This window comes from Oryzias melastigma, linkage group LG24 (genome assembly GCF_002922805.2).
Source record: "Oryzias melastigma strain HK-1 linkage group LG24, ASM292280v2, whole genome shotgun sequence".
Taxonomy (NCBI): domain Eukaryota; kingdom Metazoa; phylum Chordata; class Actinopteri; order Beloniformes; family Adrianichthyidae; genus Oryzias; species Oryzias melastigma.
In genome coordinates, this window is record NC_050535.1 from 1,620,539 (window position 1) to 1,629,956 (window position 9,418).

The following is a 9,418-nucleotide window of genomic DNA, read 5'->3' on the forward strand; positions in this document are numbered from 1 at the left end:
GAGGGAGCTTTTCTTATGGAAATGACCCCAAACGGAGCTGCTGTCACTGCAAACAAAGGCAAGGGAAGCTGCTCCTGCACGGCTGATCGTACTGCACGACCCAAATGCTGCGTTTGGCTCTGCAGAACCACAACAAATGACAAAACAAGAAACTAAAAGAAGTTAAATGCACTAGAAAAAGGAGGAAAAACTCTTCAGTTGGGTTGTTTTCTGTACTTGGATTCAATTAGAAACAAATCTGCTACGGCTACAACAAGGGGGTCAAACTTAACCGCACAAGAAACCAAAATCCAAAACACACCTGAGGTCGCGGGCCAAAGAGGATAAACATTTATTGAACACTCTAAAACTACATTTTTAAAACTTTAAACCGTAACTTTTAATCATAATTACATATAGCATTACCTGTGATAATGCTAGTGTGAATGCTGGCAGCTGAATTTGGCAGCTGAAGATGCTGAAATTGATAACTAAAAACGCTGAAGCTGAAAACACTAATAGCTAGCTAAAATATTATATAAATGCCAAATTAGCCTAAAAAAAACAAACAAAAAACTTAAAAAAAAACTTACATTAGACAAATCAGCTAGCATGTTGCTGAAAAAAATAGCAGAACTTCAAAATAGCCTAAAAATATAACAAAAGACTAAATTAGCCAAAATGTGTAGCGCGTAAATATTAGCCTAACTCCAAAACAGCCTAAAAAACCGGAAATGAGGCCCAAATTAGTCAAAACAGTGAATGCGTAGTAGCTAAACCTAAAAATATCCTAAAAAACAAAACAAAAAAACTTTAATTAGCCCAAACAGTTAGCATGTAGCTAAAATATTAGCTAAACTCCAAAATAGTCTAAAAAAAACCTTAGTAAGTGACAAATTAGTAATATGTAATTTTCCCTTTTTTTATGGTTTGATCCAAAAACGAAAAAATGTTTAATCCAAAATGATCTGAAATTCAAAGATCGTCTATTTCTGAAGTTCTTACATCATTTCAGTCTTAAAAGATGAAGAGAAATGCATCCCAAAACTCCCGGGACTCGTATTTTGATTTAACGGAGCCAAACTTTCCTCTCAAAGGTCTTTTATATAACCTATTTTTCTCTCTTGTTTAGTCTTTGTCCCTTCTTCTCTTTGACTTTCTTGCCCTTTTATGCATGAATCATAGGTCAGTGTTAAGTGGCCGAACAAGCAAACAAAAACAAATCCATAGGAAAGTGCTCAGGTAAAAGGTGTCAACTGGAAAGTGACTGACAAAAAACGAGGAGAAGGCATGATGGGAAGTAACACAAAACCAAAAATCAGGATGCAAAGAAAGAGGAACATACAACCAGAAAGAGGGGCTTTCTACACGTTTGATGTCCTTAATCACGGGAACTTCTCCAACGTGCGGGAGGCGGTTTGTAGAGAACAAATGATTGACAGCCCCCCAGTGACATCATTGAACGACAAAAGGAGTCGCTGGAGAGAAGGCACCAACCAATTGGACCTTTACGCAGAGGAGAGGAGACGCCGCACGCAGAGGAGCGGCTCCGAGGGCGCATCTTTCCTCAACAGCAGACTTTTCACTTTTCCGTTCATCCATCCGTGCGCGCGTGCCGGTTATGCCGTCCCCATAGACCTCACTTAAGACTTTTTTTGTCCCTTTTTTTCCTTTTTGTCCTTCCTTCCCCCTCCGCGCTGACCCGAGAATATGAGCGAGAGGCGATCCGCGCGTCAGGGTAAGGGCTGTCTGTGCGCCCCCGAGGAGAAACGGAGTGGATTAAACCGGAGTTAATGTGGAATTTATCGGAGCTCGAAGGCGGAACCAAGAGCGGACACAGCGCTTCCTCGTCAGGTAAGAGAAGTGATGGGAGCGGGAGGCTGTCTGGAAAAGTTTTGTTCACATTTGGGGATGAAAATCCGGATTGACTTTATGTGTTTTCTTGAGTATCAATCACTGCGAAGCGTAAAAGTGAAACCTCCACGGTGAGGATGTTCTGCATGTTGGACACCTGCGAGCATCAAAGCTCCAAAGATTGATCCTCCATTAAATGTAACTTTTTTCTGTTTTGTCATGTTGGAGTTGCTTGTCACTCTTTACGCACGGGGAAGTTTGGACGTGTTTCACGTCAATACGCCCGCGCCAGAGTATTGATGGACAGTTCCTCTCTCCGCAGGGACTGACTGATCATGGTCGCCGTGGTCCGCTGTCTCATGGTACTGCTGCTCGCTCAGGTGTTGCTGGAAGGAGCTGCGGGACTCATCCCCGAGGTCGGTCGGAGGAGGTACGGCGAGTCCGGGAGGCAGTCGGACGGCTTCCTCCACGAGTTTGAGCTCCGGCTTCTCAACATGTTCGGGCTGGGGCGCAGGCCCACCCCCAGCAAGCAGGCGGTGGTGCCGCAGTACATGCTGGACCTGTACCGCATGCACTCCGCCAACGGAGACCACAGCGCCAGGCGGCCCCGGAGCATGGGGAGGCACGCGGAGAGAGCCGCCAGCAGGGCCAACACGATTAGAAGCTTTCACCATGAAGGTATATATTAGTGACATACCTTTACCTTTCAGCCGGAGCGCTGCTCTCCTCGCGCAGACAACCCCAACCTATATTTAACCGTGAGTCAGTGCGTCCAGACTGAACTTCAGAGCGCTGCTGTTTTATTAAGGTTTAGTCATTTACAGGTGACACGTGTCCAAGCTATTTGTAACCCTCAAGTTTCTTCAAGCACCTCACGCACGACTCGATTCACTGTTTGCGCAAACATCCCTCTGGCGGAGGAGCTGTCACCGGCTTCAGGGCGGAGGTTCTTTCCTAATAATTCCCCCTCCAAAAAAAAAAATCCAGTTTTTCCAGACACGCACCAGGAGCGCGCGCAGGTGACGGACGCTTCTCCGTTATTTATGCGACCCCGTGAGTCATTGGAGGAGCAGATAAACCCATGCGTAATTACGCACGGTTGTAGAAAGACGTTTATGTATATTATTTGGTCCAGAAGTGACTTACAGAGTGTTTGGAGAAGTTTCCAGAGGCGTGAGTCAGAGGGGTGGTTGTTGCTTGGGTGCTCTCCAAAGGCCTGGTGCAATGACACCAAGTGGCTACACTGACACACTACAAACAGGCCTGGCAGGGCAGAGTGGCTGCTCCCAGCTGGAAACCTCTGCAGCAACCCCACGCTTGCCAACACGGCTTTGATCTGCTGCTAACAGAGCTGCAGGGTTATTAGTCCACACATATCATGTCAAGTGGCGTGCCAGCGATTGTAGCGAGCATGTATGTACAGATGTAAGTACGGCACATCAAAGCAAACGCTCCATTTCTCAATCAAAGCCGCTGTCTGATTTCCATTTCTCTGGGATAATTAGCCCCAATGCTATCGCTTTGCAGAAATAAAGTCACACAGGAAGTCGAATTAGCCTCTCTTTATCTTTTGTTTTGGCATGCGACACAAAAAGAAATTAGGAATGTTGATACTCTCATATCTGTGGTTCTGACAAGTCCACGCTTGTTCCAAAAAAGAAAAATGGAGGACTCGAAAACGAGGATTTGGGGCTAAGAGAGAAGGGGGAAAAGAAAGACGTGGGGCTTTCCCACATCAAATGATGGGTCTAATTGAGGTCTTTGTGCCTCTGGAGGGAGCTTTAGGATGAGGTGCTGGAATTTCCTAAATGCCTCCTTTTGAAAAGCAAAGAGTTCAAAGTTTGTGTTTACTCTGCCGCATCAAACAGATTAAAAAGTGTGTCTGTACATTATCTACGACCTTTATAAAGTAAGAGTTCAAAGTACCTCCAAGAAAATTGCAGCTTTTAGTTCTATCATTGAGGGGAATGCCGTGAGTGGATGAGAGAGGGAAGGCTGCGTTTGCTTTTAATTGCAAGACGTGCAAATCGGAATTCTGACTTTCAGGAGGGAAATTATAGCCGTTCTCTGATGGCACTCGAACGCTCGCCCCGAGGGGGGGCGGGAGCTGAACGGCAATTTTTCATAGTGCAAATGAGGCGTGTAAAAGCAGCCCGAGCTTATCGGCAGATCAACACTCGCTGCTTTGATCCGCCGACGTTCAGACGGGTGATACGGTGTCAGCAAACGGGACCATCAGGAACAAACTGTTTATCCTAACCAGAACCGGCGCCATAGATGGAAAAATCCACCGCTATCGTCCGGAACGGAAACAAATATGTTGGAATATTTCTTTAAACTATCAAACTTCAATAATATTACGGCTCCAAGGGGCAGACGTGGCTCCAGTCTAACCAAAAATGGGACCATGACAAAAAGAGAAAAGGAAGACAGTTGATCGAATAATGGAAACAAAGAAAGTGTGTCTGAAAAGCAAAAGGGAACAAGAATTAGCGTGCTGATTAAAACAAAAAGATCAGCCAAACCAAAACTACCCAAATAAACAAAGCCCACAAACTAAGACTACCAAGATCCAAACTAAAATAACAAAACCCTGCAGTAAAAGACTGCTGAGGACAAAAGAGGGTCAAAAAGAACAAAAACACACCAACTAAAACCCAGCCTGCTGCTCTGCTCCCAGCATGCCTTGGTGACGCCTTTTTCTGTCCCATTTAGCCAGCAGGTGCCAATTAAGACACATTGGCCACACCTGCCAGGTGAGCAGAAGGACGTAACATTCAAAATGATGCCTGCTCAGGGTGGGACTTGAACCACGGAGCTTTACAGTGACAGGCAGGTGTTTAAACCACTGCGCCAATGTACTACTATCATAGTGAGTCAGAATAAACGCATCTTCTATGCTAAAGATTTAAACATCTCTGTTGTTAAAGGTTCAAAAATAGAAAAAAAATAGATCGCCAGGTAAATTAGTCTTTTTCGACCAAAAACAAGTATCTGCTTTGAACCTGTTCTTGCTCCTCTTCCTTCCTTTTTTTGACCTTAAACCCTAAATCAACATTTTTAACCTCTATAAATGGGGCTTTAAAAGTGCTGTCTGTTGGCCAACTTTTTGACAAATTAAAATAAACCTGTTTATTCTTGAAAATATAGTCTAAAACCGTCTGTGTGCTGCCCCCTACAGGTTGAAATGATATATTACAGGTGAATTTTGTGATTGGTCAAACCATTTCGGGTTCAGAAGTCTGACGTCATGATCTGCAGCTCATGTGATGATAACAGTCCAGCACCCAAGCCCCGCCCCTCTGACTGGACTTCCACATTTCCTCTGTGGGCGGAGTCAGCCTCCAACCTCCCTGTTTGGTTACCCTTTAAAACCGTATACCTAAAAGCTTGTTTTGCTGCTTTCTCCACCTTAAAGTTTTAAAAAAGTACCAACAACTCCCCTTCTACCCGCCTAGCTTAGATAGCAGCAGCGTCAAGCAAAATGACTGATTACGCCAGGGATGTCAAACATACGGCCCGCGGGCCACATCCGGCCCGCCAGGTGGCTTATAATCTGGAGAGAAAAACATTTAAGGATGTTTTTATAACAAAGCAGGTTTCTAGCTCATTCCTGAGGCGAGTTATGGTTCTTTAACCCTCTAACACCGGCGACGCTTTATCCCAAAATCTTTAATACACTGTAACTTTTTAACTGTTACCACGATAATCAGAATCTACTGGAATTGTCATGTTAACGGTTGAACAGTTACAGTCATTTAAAAACCATAAAAAATTGACTGCAATGCACAATCCCGTCACTAGGGGGAGCAAAGAAAACGAAACAAGCAAATAAGAAGTAAACTTAACAATGTAATAATAAGTTATTAGTAGGGCCGGGAATCACGATTAATTTACTAATTAATCGCAAACCTGGAAAAAATTAATCGCGATTAATCGCTATTTTTTTATTATCTGTGAATAATCACAATATGAAATCACACACAAACTCGGCATATAGAACATTTATTTTTAATAACTTTAATAACTGTCAGTCAATTACAAAAAAACAAAAATCGGATTAATCGCACTTTTGTGCTGGGATTAATCACAATTAATCACAATATTTTACCAGGTAAAATTTACTTGTTCAATATGGCACTGGAACATGGATCAAATAATCACATTTTTGTGAAAAACTGATCTAAACCACAAAAAAACCCAAAAATAAAGTACTAAAAACTGATTGAATATTTGTTTATTTTGTAAGTGACCATGGTCTATGCGGGATGACGCCCGACAAAATGTTTTAACGCACCCCGTAAGCGTCAACCGGTGAGTTCGATTAATTTGTGCTAATAAATATTGATGCGTTAATTCTTTTGGATTAATCGTGTTAATGCGTTAATGTTCACAGCCATAGTTAGTAGGCTACTAAACAAAGCTACAGAAAACAAGTTGACCATATTTGCTATTATGTACTGGCCCCGCCCACTTGAGATCAGACGGGTTGAATGTGGCCCCTGAACCTGAATTATGCCAAACGTTTCAGTCATTTTATTTATGATTTTAATTATTCACTTTTTTATTTTTGTACAAAAACGAGGGGTGTGTCAAACAAACGAATCATTGGGATTTGGCGCCTTAGGCAGCCGCCTAGGTCAGTATATCCCGACCCTAACGCTCCGTCTCTGGTGTCTTTTGTAGAAGCGATGGAGGCTCTGGCCAGCCTGAAGGGCAAAACAACCCAGCAGTTCTACTTCAACCTCACCTCCGTCCCCGAGAAGGAGCTCATCACCTCTGCAGAGCTGCGCATCTACCGGGACCAGGTGATGGCGAGCAACGGCAGCGCGGCCGGCCACGCCCCCGCCGGCGGCTTCCATCGCATCAACATCTACGAGGTGTTCGGACTTCCTGCCTCGGGCGGCGCCGACCCCTTGGTGCGGCTGCTGGACACCCGGCTGGTGCAGGACTCGTTGAGCCGCTGGGAGAGCTTCGACGTCAGCCCCGCCGTGTCCAAATGGACGTCGGGGAAAGGCCGCAACCACGGCTTCATGGTGGAGGTGCTTCACCCCGGGGAAGGGGACGGCGAGCGCGAGCAGAGACAAAAGCGGCACGTGAGGGTGAGCCGGTCCTTGCACCAGGACCAGGACTCGTGGCCTCAGATGCGGCCCTTACTGGTGACGTACGGTCACGACGGGCGCGGGGACTCGGTACTCCACACGAGGGAAAAGCGGCAAGCGCCCCTCCGCAAGCAGCGCCGGAAGCACCACCACAAAGCCAGCTGCAAGAGGCACGCTTTGTACGTGGATTTCAGCGACGTGGGCTGGAACGAGTGGATAGTGGCGCCCCCTGGCTACGACGCCTTTTACTGCCACGGCGAATGCCCCTTCCCCTTGCCAGACCACCTCAACGCCACCAATCACGCCGTGGTGCAGACTCTGGTCAACTCGGTCAACTCAAACATCCCCAAAGCCTGCTGCGTGCCCACCGAGCTCAGCCCCATCTCCCTGCTGTACGTGGACGAGTACGAGAAGGTGACTCTGAAAAACTACCAGGACATGGTGGTGGACGGCTGCGGCTGCCGGTGAAAAAAACTTTTATTTATATGAAAGAACTCATATCAGAGATAGAAAAAACTATATATGAATATATTTATGTCTACATCAAGTTGGGAAAAGAAATAAATATTTCAATCAAAGGAATTTTCCTTTACTGGTTTTGAAAATTTCTGATGTACATTTTGAAATGGGTGCAATACCACATGAAGTATAATATGTTCAGATTTCTATTTTGTATTTATTTCTATTATAACCACTCCCCCATTGTAAATAAATGATGTGTATTTATCGTGGAAACTGTGGTTCGTGATTAGCTGCTCGGTTTAGGGGAGGAAGGGGTCACGGGGGTCGACAGAAACAAGCACTTTTGACAGAAATTACCCCCCTATTTAACAACAACTGCAAATCAAGAAAGGGATTATTTTCACTAATGCAGAAGAGCGAGGTGACAGCCCGGCGGGAGGTCAAAGGACAATCCATGGACTCCCATGGGAGGGCTGGAAAAACAGCCAGCTTGCTTTTTTTGTTGCAAAGACTTCTGGGAAAATTCTTCCAGAAAGGATAGTTTGTGCTTATTGTGTTGCCAACTTTTCCATATTATTGGACAAACAAGAAGGTTTGTTTCCAGTGTCACGAAATCTATCTATGAATTAATAAAGACAGGCACACACCTGCATCTAAAAACAATCCAAGAGGAGCAAATATTTACCTTTCACAGAGGGAGCGCCGACGCTTTGAGGCCAAAACAAAAATTATAATATCACATCATATATCACAGAAAGTCGGAGGCATCAAACTCAAAGTAGGAATGTTTCTCCAGCAATATTTGCAGTATTTAGTGTCGCTTCAAATGAAAGGGAAGCGGCCGAGGGGATGACGGAGAACTCCTCCGGATAATAAGAGAGCAGAGCCGCCCGCCGCCCGCTCATCTGAGCGCCTTTCTGCTGTGTTTGCACTGGTTTGGAGGGTTCACAGGGCCGCTCGCAGCGCCGCAAATAGAATGGGTTTTATGTGAGCGCGCTCTCGGGACCGTGGAATGTTGGTTTTCAATCTCAGGCACATGCGTACGCTTTCATGGAAAACCAACAGGCTTGTTTTTTCAATCATCTATTCAAGGATCCTTTTTTCTCCTTAAAAAACAAATGTGCGTCAAACAAAGACGAGCTTTCTACCTTTACAGGGAACATAAAGGAAATTCTTCTCAATCACTCAAAGAGATTTCGGTTTCATAGGGACTAAAACTGAACGAGAACTGAAAAAAACTTCAGTTTATTGATGTTTTTGTGGTCATTCATGTATAAAAATATAACTGATATATAATAGAGTGACTTGCAAGTTCTTTTCAAAATAAAAGACACTGAAATAACATCTTCCTGCAGCAGTAGAACTTCTGATCCATTTTCATATCAGTCGTCTTGGAATGATAATTACGCAGTTTTTAGCTAAAATCTAAAAACCTGTCATTTCTATGACATTAGCCTCGTTTCCACTGAGCACTCCGGCCCGGTATTTTGGTAATGGACCCATTAAACAGTACCGACCCGTACGTCTTGTTCATCTGTTGTAGCTCCATAGAAAAATGGAACGGGGTGCCAGTATTCTGTCTTTTTCTTCACTGCGTTTTCTTCTGAGCCGCCCACAATCTTCTTAAATTCCTATTAGTTCGGGTCCGGGTCAGCTCCGCATCACTTTTACACGTTTTTTGTGTCTCTAACTCGTCATTTTTTGACGTACTGGCTGTTCCCTTTAAATCAGGGGTCCTCGACCCTCAGGACGCGGTACCGAACAGGATGATGGACGTGAAGCTGATACTGGGTTAGGGTACCTCTTCAATAGCATTTGCATTTTTTCCCTGTTTGTGGCCCGGTACCAAGCAACCCTCAGATCGGTACCGGTTTGGGACTTTGGGACTTTATAGCTTCGCTGCCACTGAGTGGTCCGGTGCGGTCCAGTATTTTGAGCGTTAGGGTTAGGGACACGTCATCAGTCTACACCACGCATACGCCACAAAAACAAGCAGTTCAAGCGAGAATTAACACTCACCA

General features: G+C 44.9%; 1 protein-coding gene across 2 annotated transcripts; it reads left to right on the forward strand.

The window, feature by feature from the left end:
* The first annotated feature begins 646 nt into the window (after positions 1–646).
* Positions 647–7,670, forward strand: bmp2b (bone morphogenetic protein 2b). 2 transcript variants are annotated; one of them, XM_024290437.2, is made up of 3 exons: positions 647–1,833; positions 2,156–2,511; positions 6,520–7,670. In XM_024290437.2, the coding sequence occupies exons 2-3, from the start codon at positions 2,169–2,171 to the stop codon at positions 7,401–7,403; spliced, it is 1,227 nt and encodes a 408-aa protein (XP_024146205.1). In that variant the 5' UTR covers positions 647–1,833; positions 2,156–2,168; the 3' UTR covers positions 7,404–7,670. The 2 variants fall into 2 exon arrangements, with proteins under 2 accessions (XP_024146205.1, XP_036066533.1); XM_036210640.1 differs by having other exon boundaries at positions 2,214–2,511.
* The last annotated feature ends 1,748 nt before the right edge of the window (positions 7,671–9,418 follow it).

Excerpts from the sequence above, each read along its gene's own strand:
- bmp2b (XM_024290437.2), top strand. The coding sequence starts at position 2,169 with ATGGTCGCCGTGGTCCGCTGTCTCATGGTACTGCTGCTCGCTCAGGTG. Across the intron at positions 2,512-6,519 it reads TAGAAGCTTTCACCATGAAG|AAGCGATGGAGGCTCTGGCC; the intron begins GTATATATTAGT and ends TGTCTTTTGTAG.